Consider the following 19,086-nt stretch of genomic DNA (forward strand, 5'->3'; position numbering starts at 1 on the left):
CATAATCATGATTTGCATAATTTTCACTATTGTTATTGGTCGTGGTGCCTTATATTGTTGCTGTGGGCATGGGGTACACTATTAACGCTTTGACCACTCAGATATCGTGGAAGATTTAACAGTGCCCTTTCCGCGAAGTCGAGGCCCGCGAAATGTGGACAGTTAGTTGGTCTGATTGAGCGGAGGGGGAGACTGAAGTCCCGCTTCACCCTCCCACTAAACATTTGAGTAGGTTGCCGGATCAGGTAGGGTTGAACTGGCCAGCATCCGGACCCTCTCGGATGGGAGGACCATAAGAGAGGCGAAAAGTTGTCTAACCTATAGTTATGCACGTAGGCTATAGACAAGTTTATTATTAACTCTACCTGCTCACATTGCACCCATTACTTATGCCACACAAAAAAATGTGCTGTTCCCCGCTTGTCCAAAAACACCCCTCTGTATAAACCTGTAGCCACTAAGGGGGTGCAGAGCCTCCCCTGATCTGCTGCCGCCGGGTTAGGTGAGTAAACAAGGGCATGACCTCTGCTGGGCTCCCCTGTGGTTTCTCTGGAATATCGAATTATATAGTCAATCTCCCCAGTTTCGACCTCCTGTGTTACATAGCATCAACGATTTGTCCTAAATTGGTTAAGACATTCTCTGTGTTTTGTGTGTGTGTGTTAACAAAATTATTCTCCTCAATAAAACGTCTAGGTGTATCATACTCATTTGATTTTTTCTTTGAAACTGATCAAACACCATAAGCGATGGGAATTTTTTTAGGTGTCTATGATTAATATAATAATTTGTTTAAAACAGCAAATTACAAAACAATTCCCTAAATGTTTAAATAAAGTAACAAGCTAACTATCTTATTAATATAAGTTATGCGTTAGCATTTAGGTCACTTTTAGTGAAATTATGGCTGTACAAAGGAAATGACAATGTCTAACTAGTCAGTCATCTATATTCAATGGGATTCTCAGGACACTTTTTACTATTCCTTGTTCCTAATGGATTTTCCATTATTAGTTGATGGGTAAAAAAATAACTATAAAAAATAAGTAGTTTTACCATTTCAGTATTTAAGCAGGACATTAATGAGAAATATAAAAATATCTTATGAAATACATTTTTGATCTTTCAAGCATTTCTTCATTATTTGTTCAATGATATATTTAAATAGTTTCATTTTCTTGAAAAACACTTTATCTTACCAAACACATCTTTGAAAGCTGTTTTGACTTGCTTGTTCCTTAGGGTATAGATGAAGGGGTTCAAAAGAGGGGCAACTGAGGTATTGAGCACAGCCACTCCCTTATTAATAGTTGCTGCATCCTTAGCAGAAGGGTTTACATACATAAAGAAGCAGCTTCCATAAGAAAGCGAGACCACGATCATGTGAGAGGAACAAGTCGAAAAAGCTTTTTTCCTCTGTTGTTCTGAGGGGATTCTCAGAATTGTCCTGATAATGAACGTGTAGGAAAGAATGACTAGTGCTAAGGTGAAGATGAGTGTGACCACAGCAAGAACAAATTCAATAACTTCTATGAAACGCGTGTCTGAACAGGCTAAGTGTAACAATATGGTGTAGTCACAGCAATAATGGTTGATGATGTTGGAGGCACAGAAAGGCAGCTGGAGAGTCATCACATGTGGCACAATGACAACTAAGAAACCAGAGAACCAGCAACACAGGACAAGTTGAATGCAGAGTCTCCTGCTCATTACAGCTGTGTAATGCAGGGGTCTGCAGATAGCAACGTAGCGATCATAGGACATGGCAGCTAAAAGGTAAAATTCAGTTGCGCCCAGAAGGATGGCGAAAAAATACTGAGTGAAGCAGCCAGCAAATGAAATCGTCTTGTCTCCGGTTCCGATATTGACTAGCATTTGGGGAACACAAACGGAGGTGAAGGAAACTTCCAAAAGCGATAAATTTCGGAGGAAAAAGTACATAGGAGTCTGGAGGCGATAATCCAGCAGAGTCAGAGTGATGATGGTCAAGTTTCCCAAGACACTTAAGATATAAGTCAGTAGCAGAAAAAAGAAAAGTACAGCTTGAAGTTCCACGTCATTTGTCAAGCCAAGAAGAATGAATTCTACCACTGATGTTTGATTCCTCATTATTAACTTTAGAAAAATTAAGGTAGATGATAATAATAATAAAAGTTTTGAATACAAATAAATATCTCAGAAATGGATCCAAGACTTAAATATAAAAACCAGCTTTATAATACTAGAAGAGTATGTAGGGTAAAATCCTCAGGACTTTCTGTTAGGCAATTGTTTCATAAACTTTACACCTAGTGAACAATCTATAAAAGAAAAAATTGATAAATGGGTACTCATCAGAATTTAAAACATTTGTGCATCAAAGGACTTTAACATGTAATTAAAAGACACCGATCCAATGGGAGAAAATTGTTGAAAACCACAAATCCAATAAAAGTTTAATATCTAGAATATATAACTTTCAACTCTATAACAAAAAGACAATCAACCCAATTGAAAAGTGGGTAAAAAATTTGAATAGACATTTCTCCAAAGAAGATGTATGGCTATGAAGTACATGAAAAGATGCTCAGCATCATTATCAATTAAGGATATACATGTCAAAACCATAATGAGGTACCATTTCATGCCCTCTAGAATGGCTACTATTTTAAAATAATGCAAATCTTGGAGAGAATATGAAGAATTAAAAACACTTACCCATTGCTGGTTGGAACATAATATGGTGCAGCTACTGTGGAAGACAGTTTGGCAGTTCCTCAGAAAGTTAAGTCTAGAATTATCATATGACCAGATGATCCCCATATTCACTATATACCCAGAAGAATTGAAAGTTGTGAGTTGAACAGATATTTGTATACCAATGTTCGTAGCAGCATTATTCACATTTATGAAAAGATGGAAGCCACCCATGTGCCCATCAACCAACAAATGGATAAACAAAAGTTGATATATGCATACAACGGAATAGTATTCAGCCTTAAAAGGAATGAAGTACTAATACATGACGGAATTATGCTGAATAAAATAAGCAGGACACAAAGGGATGAATTTTGTACAGATCTCACTGATATGAACTAATTATAATAAGCAAACTCACAATGTTAGAATCTAGAAGATAGGTTACCAGGGGCCAACTTAGGGAAGTGGAATGGGGAGTTAATGCTTAATTTGTACAGAATTTATTGTTGGGTTAATTGTAAAGCTGAAATAAATGGAGGTAATGGTAGCAATTGTGTACGTAATTAACAGCACTGAATTTTACATGTGAATGTGGTTTGAAGTGGAATATTTAGGTCATATATGTCTTACCTGAAGAAAAATCAAAATATAAAGCATAGGACTATGCAAAACAATGAACTCTATTGTAAACAATGGACTATACTTAATAGTACAAATAAAAATAATCAAAATTACTAGTACAATTATAAAAATGCTCTTTCAGGAATGAAAAGAAATGTACCACATAATGAAAGGTGTTATTATTGAGATGGTATATTTGGAAAAATACACCCTAATGTAAACCATGGACTATAGTTAATACTATAATTATAATATTCTTTCATTAAATGTAACAAAGATAACACACTAATTCAGGGTGTTAATAATAGGGGAAGTACATAGGAACCCAATATTTTTACAAGGATTTTCTGTAAACCTAAAATTTCTGCTATTAATTTTTTTTAATTAAAAGACTCAGTTTTTAAAGTCACATTTAAAAATGAACTGGAAGTAAAGACCTTAAATATGAACCTTTCTCTATCCTGTTTTGAAAAAGTCTTACATCTAAATAATTAAACAACCAATTAATATAGTGTTTTATTTTATTCCATATTTAACAAAGACCCTTCTTCTTAAAGACATTTTCAATGATTTCTTCTAAATTGTATCATCATTTAATTTCTCACCATTTTCTCACTTGCTTACATTTTCCTTCTAATACTTTCTATTCCATATCCTCTAAATATTGGCTACTGTAGCATGAATATAGAAAACTCTAAAGCAAATTTCAAGAGTAAACATTATTTGAGAATTTTTAAAAACCTTTAATTCTTAGTTTATTAATCAATCATGTAAATATAACCTAAGAAATGGAGAAGAGAAAAAATGGAGTTCAGTAGTTTTCTTTTTTATTTATAAGCTGCTTTTGAATAATTCTTGACACAAATTGGATAGATTTTTCTCTTAATGCTTAAAAGGTGTTTGGAATATGTGTTATTACAGTTCCTGGGTTATAGCAAGGACCAAATAAATAGCTATCATCATTATAACGTAGAACATAGGGATTAATTAGTTATCAGTGAAATATTAATCAAAATGATCTCACTGATTGTGCATTCTGCTGCAAACTGAACGTGCCCTCACAATATACTTCTTTAAAAAGTCACTTCAAGTTCAGCTCTCCAAACAGTGTTCTCTATAATCCCAACTAAAAATCAGTATTTCTCCCAATTCCTTATAAATATGTACCTTAATACTGGATCTTAAGTTCTGATAAGTTACCCACTTCTTATTTCAATAATTATGTTATCTACCCAACCATAAAATGAATAATCTTCTCACATGAATATGGTCCTGTTACTTTAATCTTTTATAGAGGTCAACAAATTATATAGATTTTTTCAAAATTTTAATTAAAAAACATGTTATTGACTTCACTTCAAATTCATAGCCATATTTAATTGAATGCCAGAGTGTTTATTCTAATTGGAAGTTCCAATTTATGCATGCAGTACTTCAGGCTGTTCTTTTAATAGTCTATATCAAAAGATATCAAGAAATAATACATAATTCTCCTACTCAAAGCTTATGGGGATTCCTCTTGTTATTTTAAGAATTAAATGCTTCCCTACATATACTGGCATATTATCATGTTGCAATATTTAATAAATTAGCAAGAGTCACAAATCTTAACACATCCATTATTAAATCAAAAACTCCCTAAAGATTCAATATGGACAAAATGGCAGTTTTTGACAAATTAGGAGGAGTGGCTGTCTATTGGAATTATATATGGAAAATAACAGGAGCTCTAATATGTTAACTTGAGCCAGTTTTCACTTTTGTACCAGAATTGTTTCTTTTTTAAATACTTCATAAACTATAAGCATCAAATGTCTTAATGGATTTAAAAGGTATAATATGCTATGCAGCTTTATTATTGTGAACAATCCATTGTGTTAATGAATAATCCAGGTTTTTGCACCAATAATATAAATTTATGTATTAATTGAAATTATGTCTATCTGTGCCTGAATACCCTTCTTGCAAGTTTGATAATGACTACAGATGAGTGTGAAAAATTTTAAAAATAGGCACAAAATAATGAATTTTGCCAAAAATCTTTTATATTCAGACAAATGTTAGGACATTTCTTCCACTATGACAAAAGAGTTCAATATATTGTAATAATGCCAAAATTAGTTGAAATCATTCTTGGTGATTTGATCAATTAGTAATGATTTCTGTTTCTACATGAAAGTAATGATTTGGGTCTTGGCAGATAACTTAAACCATCAATTTTTATTTTCTAGTTTGAGATCCTAAATATTAATTAATATCTAAAATTCCAACTTAGAAAGTAAGTAATAAAACAACTTCGCTCAGAAGAGAACTTTAATATTCTGAAATTTCTATTTTTATAGTCAGTATTTCTTTGACAAAACAAAACTTTTGTAAATCTTTCACAAAAAGAAGAAACATTTTCACGAATGAATATATAAATAAGAATTCAAAAATGAATGGCAAAAGCAGCATTTTTACATTTGTAATTTTGTAAACTTATTTCTTTTCAGTATAATTCAAGAGGGCAATTCCTTGTAGTAAAGATTAGTGTTATTCATGAAGAGAAAAAGCTGAATGTATGAAAGGGTTCTTTATGCATTAAAAACGTAAACTTATACATATATAGGATCAAATAAAAACTTGCTCCAATAAAATTTATTTAGCAATCAAAAGATTTTATTGCCATAAAAAACTTTACCACTCAGATACTGATTTTTTTAAAGTGTTTTTTTATTTGCTATTAGAAGGATGTGAAAAAATATTCCTATTCTCTTCTGAATGATATTGATTATGAATCACTTCTCACAAGGTAAAAAACTTCCCCACAATGAACTCAATTACTCCCACATTTAGCCTCTGTGTCTTTTTGTGACATACGTTAAAGTTTCAAGAAACACTTGTTAGGTAAGGAACATTGTGTGAGATTTACAATTAGGAAGAAAGTTAAAAAGAGTCAGAGTCCATGGAAGTAGGGATGGGCAGAGTGGAAAATAGGGGGAAAATGTAGTTTTATTTATATTTACGCACTTTAGGCTCTAAATAAATATTTTAATATGGCATAACATTTTTTCAGCCTGAAAAATGTATATGACAAATTTAAGGGATTTCAGAATCCTTACCTATATTTGTTAAAGCCATCAAAATTTCATTAAAAGATCTACGTACAGTTATGTCACAAGCAAAGATGAAAAGTAGAACAACCAAACATTAAGGGAGCTATGCAGCTCTGGTTAAATGCAACCATCAAAAACTCCTTCCTACCTCAAGCAAGACAATCAGTTCTGTCCCAGTTCCCATTCAACTGCTTTGGTGCTGCTGTCCCTTAAAATAGCCACATCTACTTTGGCAATTCGGTGTTGCTACTTGACCCCCCACTACAGGCTCCATTACCTCCCCTGTGTTTAGAGATTCGAGTCCCTCATGGTATTTCTGACCTAGAAATAACAGAGACCACATGGATCATGGATCTTAAAGATTGCTGGTGCTCCCTACAGAAATCTAATAATTACTGATACTGTGAATTGTGTCACTGAGCTCTCTTGAGGTGAATGAATATGATTTTTGAGATACATTCAGTCTAATTTTCTAATCTGCTAAGTCTTTTAATATTTCCCTTTCATTTCACTAAAAAAGTTTTAGAGTTTTAACTTAATTTAATGCATCTGATCTTTGGATCCATATTTCAGTCACATATCAAAAAAACCGTGATAGCCATTCCTAGTTAATTGAACCAAAACATCAAATCTACATTCTTTTCTTAGTGGAACCATCTCTAGAAATTCAGCCCGATGCAACTTTTTTCTATCCTGGTCTTACTCTCTTAAGTTACATTTCCCCACACATCATACTGTCCATATATATGGTATATTCAGTAATATATTCAGTTCTCTTGGGTATACATTAATAATTTTTTTATAATTTTTCTCTCAATGTACTCTTTTAAGGCATGCATTAGACTTATTTCTTATACATTACAGTTTATGCTACCTCTGTAAACAGTATTTTCTTCAACTTCAATCATGTGTAATTTATGCACAGTTAACTGCATTTTTACTGTGCAGAATAAAATCTATTTAAAATATAAACTTCAATGAATTTTCAAATATGCACCCATGAAACCACCACCACTATCGTAATATAGTATATTTCTATCTCCAAAAATTTGGCCTGATATCATCTGAGGTTCATCTCTCCCTTGTCCCTCATCCTATGACCACAGATATAGCCTTTTGTTATATTTAATATTTAATATTTCCTAGAAGTTATATACAAATGGAATTATACAGTGTATTAGTCAGTCAAAGGGGTGCTGATGCAAAATACCAGAAATTGTTTGGTTTTTATAAAGAGTATTTATTTGGGGTAGGAGCTTACAGATACCAGGCCATAAAGCATAAGCTATTTTCCTCACCAAAATCTATTTGGAGCAAGGTGGCTGCCGATGTCTGCAAGGGGTCAGGTTTCCTGGGTTCCTACATTCCTGGGGCTTGCTTATCTCTGAGTTCAAGTTTCCTTTCTTCCTGGGGCTGGCTTCTCTATCCTCTGTGAGCTTACTTCCCAGAGCTCCAGCTTAAGTCTTCAGCATCAAACTCCAACATCAAAACTCCAACAGCAGAAATCCTCAACTCTGTTCTTTGCCATACCTTTCATCTGTGAGTCCCCACCCCGCATCATAACTCAATCATCCCAGGTACAGATCAGATTACAAACATAATCCAATATCTATTTTTGGAATTCATAACCATATCAAACTGCTACATACAGTTTATAGCCCTTTGTGTGTGCCTTCTTTTACATAGCAAAATAATTTTGAGATCCAATTGTGCAGTATAGTACTTCATTCTTTTCCAACCCTGCATGAGTCTCCTAGGAGTGCCATAGCAAATTATCACAAACTTAGTTGCATAAAGCAATGCGAATTAATCCTCTTACAGTTCTGGAGACCAGAAGATCAAAATCAGTTTTGTGAGCTAAAGTCAAGGTGTCAGCAGGACTGATTTATTCTGGAGGTCCTAAGGAAGAATGTTTCTCTGCTTTTTCTGACTTGTGGAGGCTGCCTTTATTCCTCCTTTATTCCTTGACTTCGAACCTGTTCCTCATGTCATCCATCATCTTGCTTCTGTCATCACATCTATCTCTGTATACCCCAGTCTCTCTCTGCCTTCCTCTTCTAAGGACACTTGAGATTACATTTAGGATCTACCAGGATAAACTCCCCTTTTCAAGATCTTTAACTTAATTACATTCCAAGTCTCTATTGTCATATGAGGTGATATTCCCAGGTTCTAGGAATCAGGACATGGCTATCTTTGGGGGCCACTATTTAGCCTGCATACTTTAAGGCTTTATTTATTTCTTTAAGGTCACTTACTCCTCTGTCATCTCCACCTGCTTTTATGTCCATCAAGTTGCTTTTGTTCAGTTATAAATTCTATTTTGTTTTTTTTTTTCAATTTTCCACTGAATTTGTCTATCTCTATTCATTCACAGGCCATTGCTCTTTTCCTCATTGAACAGAGTTATACTATCTCCTTTAAATTCCTCTCTGTTAAATACAACATTGAGTCAAACATCAGTTGGGTATCTGCTGATTTTCTTTTCCCTTGAGTGAGTGTATTTTCCTTGTTCTTTCTATGTTGAGTAACTTCAGGTTAAGTCCTGGACATTATGGATATTATGTTTTCTAGATTATGAATTTTTTATAGAACTCTGAAAATATATTTTTTATCCTGTAAATTAAACCATTTAGATTCAAAACTGTAAAATATATCTTTCCCTCTGTGGGTGATATTTCAAATCTTAGTTCAGTTTTTCAAGCCTTTGTTAGGTTTTTGTTTTATATGGAAAGATTTTGAACATTTATCAACTGACAAAAATTATTGTTTGATGGATGCCACGATTTTCCTGTACTAATTTACTCATGGAATCTTTCACTTTTATCTCCTTTCCAATTGACAACTGGATTCACTGAATTTTAATAATTATTTGAACTATTTTTTGCTGTAAATCTAGACCCAACAAGAGGAGTTTAAGTCTTAAGATTTATGTGCTACACTTTTCCCTGAGAGATCTATGGAAGCTAAAGTTGAAATATCCAAGACCCAACTGGTGGCAAAAGGGGCACTCATCAAAAATAACGGTACTAGTCATATTGGACTAAAAATCCACCTAACTTTAATATGACCTCATCTTAAGTAACTACATCTGCAAAGACATTATTTCCAAATACTTTTACATCCTGGTGTGATGGTGGTTAGGAGTTCACTATATCATTATGACATAATGCAACCAATAACATGAGATATAAGAATAAAAATTTAATATGTATCATAAATATTATTGCATGAGATCAAAACATTAATAACATTTTATTATGTTTAACAACACATACAAAACAATAATTTTCTCAGTTCTATCAGCTTTCTAAATTCACTATACTGAATGAGTGATACTACATAAACACTTTCAACTAAAGTTAAATGGGAGTTAAATTTTTAATACCTTTTCCAGTAAAGGACACTGCTGGTGGTAATGTTTCCACCAAGTTTAAGTTTTTATTTCTCTGAAAGAGGAAATGCAAGAGTTATTGCTTTTCTTCTCTTCAGATCATTGACCTAAATATTTGATTCTGTTTCGTTGAAGCAGTTTCCCAATGCAATCCCCATACTGAAGTTTTGTGTACTTCTTAAAGAAGGTATCATATAAAAAATGTGTCCCCTATCCAAGGCACACTGTTTGTCAACGTCTTCAGGTATCTCAAGGAATTGATGGCAATCTATAAATTTACATTTACGGTTAAGGATTATATTGAAGTAGAAGGTAGGCAATGAGTCTCACAAATAATAAATGCATAATATGTTCCTTTTTGGAGGCTAGATGCTGTAGACAAAAAAAGAGAAATATTTTTGCTGCTATAAACACATACTGATGGCAAACCAGGAATAAATCTTGTAACTACTAGCTCAAAATGAGCAACTATGATTTAAAACAGCAATTATATTGGGGAATTTATAGACTGTCAAGTCAAGAACGATGGGGAATTCACAGAAACAGATTTGGCTGTCAACTTCTAGCTCTTCCCTGCCCACTGCCCTCTCCCTCTCATTTTTTATTGTGTGCAGATGCTTCAGTCTGTTTCCATTCCACATTTCTAACACAGGGGTTAGGGACAGTGGTTAGATATAATAAAAGGTGTGACTAGGTGGAGGGTGATGTATGGGACCCCTGCATGATGTTATGCATGTTTATTTTGTAAGCTCTCAACTTTTACCATACACTTGTTGTTTATATATGTTCCTGAATGAATGATATACTTCAATAAAAATATATATTTAAAAATTCCTGACCAGATTTTGAACCTAGAAACCAGGAACAAGCAGCCCTGATGATTATCAGTGCAAGAAGTTCTCAGTGGCAGGGGCCATCCAATAAGATAGATAAATACCCCACCTCAAACAGCACAGGGTCTCTCCTCTACAATGCAAAGTGGGGCATATGGACCTGCCATCCACTGACCCTGACTCAAGCAGTTGGTCTCCCCTGAGGACCAGCCATGATGGAATCTTGTCCCTTGGTCTTTTGGAACCTCTGTGCTATATGGTAATAAAACAGTAAATTGTTGCATTTTTCTGTCATGCCTGAGTCTGTGTTCCCATGGCACACCATGTAGCAACTTGCTCCACAAAGCATAAAAAGGGATTTCTCTATTTTTTACAGTATATACAGTGATATTTTTTGCCTGCTAGAACAACTGAGATGACCTATTAAGAAAAAACTAAACACTTTATCAATCTTAACTAAATTCACATAAAGAAACAATTTTAATTGAGGGTTCTTTTACTTGAAGTGTTATTCTTAAGGAAACACATGCATAAAATATACAAAAATATGTGAAGACTACAGAGAATCTTTGAGTAGAATACCTACTGAAAGCCAATTAAAAAAAGAAAAGAGGAGGCAGACTTGGCCCAGTGGTTAGGGTGTCCGTCTACCACATGGGAAGTCTGTGGTTCAAACCCCGGGCCTCCTTGACCCGTGTAGAGCTGGTCCAGGTGCAGTGCTTATGTTGGCAAGAAGTGCCCTGCCATGCAGGGGTGTCCCTGTGTAGGGGAGCCCCACGCACAAGGAGTACACCCCTTGAGGAGAGCCGCCCAGTGTGAAAGAAAGTGCAGCCTGCCCAGGAATGGCACTGCCCACACAGAGAACTGACACAGCAAGATGACGCAACACAAAGAGACACAGATTCCCATGCCACTGACAACAACAGAAGTGAAAAAAAAAAAAGAACACACAGCAAATGAACACAGAGAACAGACAAATGAAGGGGGGAAGGGGAGAGAAATAAATAAAAACAAATCTTAAAAAAAAAAAGAAAAGAATCATCATGAAAGATTAATATATTGGAGCCAAAGTTATACAGCTTTGGAAACATTGAGAAAAGTTTATACATCACCCACATCCCCATCTTCTACTGCCTTGACACCCTGTGGATTTAAAAGTCACTTCCTCGGTGCAGTAGTAAAGTTTCTTTCTCCAATAGAACAGAAAAAGAGTGAGGATTATGGAGACTATGGAGAGTCATGTCAGAGAAAATGACTTTGCACAGCAAATCTGCAAGGATATGGTCAAAATTGAGAGCTTTTTACAAAGCAACTCTGTGGATGTAATCAACACTATTAAATCACATATTTGAAAATGGATAAAATGAAAAAATTTTAATTGCATATTAAGTTGCCAAAAGAAATAAACACAGACCTGTACAATACAAAGAGTGAACCCTAATATAAACTGTGGGCTATATTTATTAGTATAATTACAATAATATTAATTCATTAGTTGTAACAATGTTACCATACTAATGCAAAATGTTAATAGAGAAATTGTGTGTGTAAGAGAGGATATATGGGAACTCTGATTTCTGCATGATTTTCTGTAAACTGCTCTAATTTAAAAAATATTTTTAAGTTAAGGACTCGAGATAAATTCTGGAATAAAAGAGAAACATTCATACTAACAGAATATTCTGATAACAGAATACATTAGTCATTTGGTCTTCCAGATAACAAGGTTGTCCACTTCATATAGATGCTGATTTTCAAATCTCAAAAGAAAATATTTAACATTAAAACTAATCAATATTCTAATGTTTTTACTGAACATTTTGAAGTTGAAATGTAAAAGGCTCATTATTTTGAGTTATTTATTCGTTTGAGACTCACTCAGGGACTCATGAAATCTCTGGCTAATAGAAAGTTCAGGTTGATAGAACACAATGTTAATCATCTTTTCTGCAATTTTGAACTACCAGTTTTCTTCCAGATAAAAGGCTGGTTTGAGTGTCAAAAATCATTTCTGAATTGGTTGTTAAACAGACTCCGCATTTGTTGTTGTGTAGGTGTGTGGTTTAAGGGAAATTATACCCATCAGTAAAATGCTAAGCGTAAAATATCCTTTGAAGCTGATCAACCACCATATGCTGTGGGAATTTTTTTAGGCAATTATCATTAATATAATGATAATGTTGTTTAATACAACAAAAAAATGAATGAACTATGAAACAATTACCTGTCTAAACCACAAAGTAACTAACTAACTTACTAACGTAAGTTATGTGTTAAGCATTTAGGTCACTTTTTAATGAAATAATGACTGTACATATTAAATAATGTACATATATTATTTAATGAAATAAAAAACAAAGTCTACTTGGTCAACCATCTGTCTTCAATGGGTCCCCCAGGGTACTGTTTTAGAATCTCTTATAGCTAAAGGATTTTTCATTATTAGTTGATGTGTTAAAAAAGAAAACAAGAATATAAATTTGGCTCTCATTAGCCATATGCTTTAGTAAAGCTTCTTAACATCTCTAGGACTCAGTCTTTTCATTTGTAAAATGAAATATTTCAAGTAAAAAATATCTACAGTCTCTTTAAATTTTAAAATTACCCATGCCATAAATGTGGCTCATGCATTCCAGGAAAGATTGACACAGCAAAGTTAAGTAAATGGCAGCTTTTAATATGATGGAGACTCTGCCTAAGAAAATCAGATTATAAACATTTAAGTTTAGTGTTTAGTTTCAAAGACTGAGAAGGAATGTGATTTAAGCCTATAAAATCATTAACACCATGAATAAGGTTAAATACATCTACTACAATTCCCTAATAAATGAGAACTAGAACAAGTTCACAAAGCTAAATAGCAAGAGAATAGCTAGAAAGACATACTTTTAAATTATTTAGCCTTGAATCAGATCTTTACCTCTTTGATGGACTGACTGGAAGAATTTATCTGTTTGCAAGAGAGATCATTTATTATTTCCAAGCAATACTAAAACAAACACATATTGATTTCTCTTCTTAAGGTCCATATTACCTTAATCACCGTGTATGCATAAGAGTTCATTAAATACTTACTGTGAAAAGACTACATTTAAATAATAATATAATACTGTGAAAAGAATAAATTTTCTTTCCATGCAGAAATATGTTGCATGCATTACTATTAACAGGTTCATGAAGGGAATTTAATTATTGTTACAGATGTAGAGATTGAAGATCATGTAGCAATGCATAAGATTTAAGAGTTGTGTTGTAAACAGCAATTAGAAGTAAAATTCCCAATTCCAAATTTTCTATCTTTCCTTTAAAAGTGAGATATATTTAAAGAAATATCTTCTGACATGTGTAGAGCACACACACACACACATACATCTAGACATTTAACTACTGTGAATATAATTGAATTTACTGTTTCAGTATTCAAGTAGGAGCATTAAAGAGAAATAAAATGTATTTTTAAAATTACCGATACTACAGCTTTGGTCCTTAAAACATTTCTTTATTATTTGTTTAATGATAGATTTTAAACAGGTTCACTTTCTTGAAAAAACCTTTACCTTACCAACCACATCTTTGAAAGCTATCTTGACTTGCTTGTTCCTTAGGGCATAGATGAAGGGGTTCAAAAGAGGGGCAACTGAGGTATTGAGCACAGCCACTCCCTTATTAAAAGTCGCTGCATCCTTAACAGAAGGGTTTACGTACATAAAGATGCAGCTTCCATAGGAAAGTGAGACCACGATCATGTGAGAGGAACAAGTCGAAAAAGCTTTTTTCCTCTGTTGTGCTGAGGGGATTCTCAGAATTGTCCTAATAATGAACGTGTAGGAAAGAATGACTAGTGCTAAGGTGAAGATGAGTGTGACCACAGCAAGAGCAAATTCAATCACTTCTATGAAACGCGTGTCTGAACAGGCTAAGTGTAACAATATGGTGTAGTCACAGCAATAATGGTTGATGATGTTGGAGGCACAGAAAGGCAGCTGGAGAGTCATCACATGTGGCACAAAGACAACTAAGAAACCAGAGAACCAGCAACACAGGACAAGTTGAATGCAGAGTCTCCTGCTCATCACAGCTGTGTAATGCAGGGGTCTGCAGATAGCAACGTAGCGATCATAGGACATGGCAGCTAAAAGGTAAAATTCAGTTGCGCCCAGAAGGATGGCGAAAAAATACTGAGTGAAGCAGCCAGCAAATGAAATCGTCTTGTCTCCGGTTCCAATATTGACTAGCATTTGGGGAACAAAAACGGAGGTGAAGGAAATTTCCAAAAGGGAAAAATTTCGAAGGAAAAAGTACATAGGAGTCTGGAGGCGATAATCCAGCAGAGTCAGAGTGATGATGGTCAAGTTTCCCAAGACACTTAAGATATAAGTCAGTAGCAGAAAAAAGAAAAGTACAGCTTGAAGTTCCACGTCATTTGTCAAGCCAAGAAGAATGAATTCTACCACTGATGTTTGATTCCTCATTATTAACTTTAGACAAATTAAGATAGAGAATAATAATAATAATAAAAGGTTAAGATACAATTGAAGATCTCAGAAATGGCCCAAAGACATAAATAAAGAAACCAGGATTATAAAGCTTATAGAAAAACATGTCAGGGAATATCCTCAGGACCTGTATTAGGCAATGTCTCCTTAGACTTTATACCCAGATCACGAGCTATAAAAGAAGAAATAGATAAATGGGCCTCATCAGAATTTAAAACCTACATTTATCAAAGGATTTTCTCATGAACATGAGAGGACAACCTACTCGATGCAAGAAAATATCAAAATAAGGGATTAATATACAGAATATATAAAGAGAATTTACAACTCAATAATAAAAAGACAACCCAATAAAAAAAATGGACAAAAGACTTGAATAGACATTTTCCCAGAGGGGATATATAAATGTCTACAAAGTCCATGAAAAGATGCTCAGCATTATTATCTATTAGGAATATGCATAGCAAAACCACAGTGAGAAAACATTTTACACTTATTAGAATGACTACTATTTTTTTTTTAAATATGAAGTTGAAGAGAATATGGAGAACTATGAACACATACATCCATTGCTAGTAGGAATTTAAAATTAAGCAACTATTGTGGAAAACAGTTTGGCAAGTCCTCAGAGAGTTAAGTATAGAATTACTGTGTGACCGGACAATCCCTTATTATGTTTATACCCAGAAGAATTAAAAGTAGAGAGTTGAACAATATTTGCACACCAATGTTCATAGCAGCATTATTCATATATGCCAAAAGCTGGAAGCAACCCATAAGCCCATCAATCAATAAATGGATACATAAAATGTGGTAGATGCATACAGTGGAATATTATTAAGCCATAAAAAGGGGGAGCAGATGTGGCTCAACTGATAGAGCGTCCACCTACCATATTGAAGTTCCAGAGTTTGAACCCATGGCCTCCTGGCCTGTGTGGTGAACTGGCCCATGCACAGTGCTGCTGCATGCAAGGAGTGCCATGCCATGCAGAGATGTCCCCTACGTAGGGGTGCCCTAAGCACAAGAAGTATGCCCCACAAGGAGAGCCACCCTGTGCAAAAAGTGCAGCCTGCCCAGCAGTGGCGACACACGCATGGAGAGCTGATGCAACACAAAGATACACATATTCCTGGTACCACCTGCACCTGATGAGAATGCAAGTGGACACAGAACACACAGCAAATGGATACAAGCGCAGGCAACAGGGGTTGGGGTGGGAAAGAGAGAGAAATAAAAAATAAACTTTAAAAAAAAAAGTGAATGAAGTACTAATACATGCAACAGCATGGATCAACCTTGAAGACATTTTGTTGAGTGAAATAAATCATCAAAAAAAAGATGAATTTTGTATCATCTTATTGATATGAGCTAATTATAACAAGCAAATTCATAGTGTTAGAATCTAGAATATCAGTAACCAAGGGCCAGCTTAGAGGTATGGAATAGGAATTAAGGTTTAATTTGTACAGAATTTCTTGTTAGATTGATTGAAAGTTTTCCAATAAATGATGGTAAGGGTAGTAAAATATTGTGTGTATAATTAACAGCACTGAATTTTATGTGTGAATATAGTTAAAAAGGGAAAATTTAGATCATATATATGGTACCTGAATAAAAATTAAAGATAAAACATAGGACTGTACAACAAAATGAACCTCATTGTAATGATGGGCTATAATTAATAGTGTAATTATTAAAATGCTCATAGTTAATAGTGCAATTATAAATATGATCTTTCAGGAATCATAAGAAATGTACCACACAAATGCAAGGTGTTCTTAATAGGGTGATATATTGGGAAAAAATACACCCTAATGTAAATATGGACTATAGTTAATACTACAATTATCATATTCTTTCATTAATTGTAACAAAGGTATAACACTAATTCAAAGTGTTAGTAACAGGGGAGGTATGTAGGAACACAGTATTTTACATGAATTTTCTGTAAACCTAAAATTTTTGACATTAATATATTTTTTTAATTAAAGCTCTCAGTTTTATAAATATAAAATCACATTTAAAAGCCAACTGGTAGTAAAAACTTTAAATGTGAATCTTTCTCCATCCCTTTTTTTGAAAATGTCTCACATTTAAATTTAAAAAAATCAATTAGCATAGTGTTTTATTTTACTTCGTATATAACAAAGATTCTCTCTCTTAAGGACATATTCAACACTTGTCTCTAAATTATATCATCATTTATTCCTCACCATTTTCTCACAAGTTTGTATTTTCCTTTTATACTTTCTATTCCATTATCCTCTATGTACTGGCTTCTGTAGAATGTATATAGAAAAATCGAAAATAAATTTCAAGAGTATACTTTATTTGAAAATTTTTAAAAAACTAATATTTATTTCTTAGTTTATTAGCCAACCATGTAAATATAATTTAAGATATGAGTAGAAAAAAAATGGAACTCAGTAGTTCTTTTTTTCTTTTCTTTTAGTTTTTTGCCTATTATAAGTTCCTTTTGAATAATTCTGGACACTTACTGGGTAGATTTTTCTCTTAATGCATAAAGGATGTTTGAATTTATAAATAGCTCTCATCATTATAACATAAAATATATGGATTAATTAGCTACCAGTGAAACATTAATTAAAATGATCTCACTGATTGTGCTTTCTGCTGCAAACTGAATCTGCCCCTCACAACATACTTCTTTAAAAAGTCACTTTAGGTTTGCTCTCCATGCAATATTCTCTAAAAATTTCAACTAAAAATCACTGTTTCTTCCACTTTTCATAAATCTACTATAACATAACACCGGACAATAAATTTCATTAAGTTATACTCTATTTATTTCAGTAATTATGTTATTCCGTCCAACTTTAAAATGAATAAAGTTCTCACAAGAATATGGTACTGCTACTTTAATCTTTTATAAAGGTCAACAAATTATAGATTTTATCAAAATTTTAATGAACAATATATTATTGACTTTATTTCAAATTCATTGCCCTATATTATTAAATGATAAAGTTTTTATTTGAACTGGAAGTTCCAATTTATGCATTCAGTAGTTCAGGATGTTCTTTTAATAGTTTTTATCAACCGATATGAAGAAATAATACATAATCCTCCTACTCACAACTTATGGAGTTTTCTTTTTTATTTTAATAATTAAACGATTCCCTACATATACTGGTATATTCTCATAATGTAATATGTTATAAATTAGCAATAGGAATCTTAACACATCCATTATTACATGTTGAATGTCAAACATTCAACAGGAACAAAATGGCAGTTTTTGCCTAGATAGGAACCGTTACTGTCTAGTGGAATTATTAATGGAAAAATAACAGGACTTCTAATACGCTGAATTGAGTCATTTTTTATTTTTGTACAAGAATTGTTTCTTTTGTTAAATACCTTATAAACTAATTATCAGCATCAAATGTCTTAATGGATTTTAAAATCTATAAAATGCTATGTAGTAGTAGTATTGTTAACAAGCCACCTATGTTAATGAATAATCCAGGTTTTTGCACCAATTATATAAAATTATGTGCTAATTGAAATTATATCTATCTCTGCCTGAAAATATTATTTTGCAATCTTAATAATAACTACAGATGATTGTGGAAATTTTAAAAAATAGTCATAAAGTAATGAGTTTTGCCAAAATATTTTATACACAAACAAATATTAGAACATTTCACCCACTATGGCAAAATATTTCCTTACACTGTAATAATGCCAGTATTAATTGAAATGGAATTTGGTGACTTGATCAATTAGTAATTATTTCTGTTTCTACATGAAAATAATGATTTAGAGCTTGACAGATTATTTGAGTACTTCAATTTTTACCTCGTTGAGAGCCTAGATATTAATTAATATTTAAAATTTTAACTTAGAAAGTAATTAGTCTATCAACTAGTCACTATGTAACATAAATATTCTGAAGTTTCCATTTTTATAGTCAATATTACTTTGACAAAACAAAAATTTTT

The 19,086-nt window shown here is 33.2% G+C and overlaps 2 protein-coding genes across 2 annotated transcripts; both read right to left on the reverse strand.

Annotated features, from left to right (window-relative positions):
• Window positions 1–1,170: 1,170 nt before the first annotated feature.
• LOC101430178 (olfactory receptor 6C4-like) lies at window positions 1,171–2,109 on the reverse strand. Its single transcript, XM_004453435.2, has one exon. The coding sequence runs from the start codon at window positions 2,107–2,109 to the stop codon at window positions 1,171–1,173; it is 939 nt and encodes a 312-aa protein (XP_004453492.2).
• Window positions 2,110–12,477: 10,368 nt separating this feature from the next.
• LOC101430610 (olfactory receptor 6C4-like) lies at window positions 12,478–15,094 on the reverse strand. Its single transcript, XM_023587371.3, has 2 exons — window positions 14,185–15,094; window positions 12,478–12,569 (listed from the first exon to the last, which is right to left on the reverse strand). The coding sequence occupies exons 1-2, from the start codon at window positions 15,092–15,094 to the stop codon at window positions 12,478–12,480; spliced, it is 1,002 nt and encodes a 333-aa protein (XP_023443139.3).
• Between the last annotated feature and the right edge of the window lie 3,992 nt (window positions 15,095–19,086).

This window comes from Dasypus novemcinctus, chromosome 12 (genome assembly GCF_030445035.2).
Source record: "Dasypus novemcinctus isolate mDasNov1 chromosome 12, mDasNov1.1.hap2, whole genome shotgun sequence".
NCBI classification, from domain to species: Eukaryota; Metazoa; Chordata; class Mammalia; order Cingulata; family Dasypodidae; genus Dasypus; species Dasypus novemcinctus.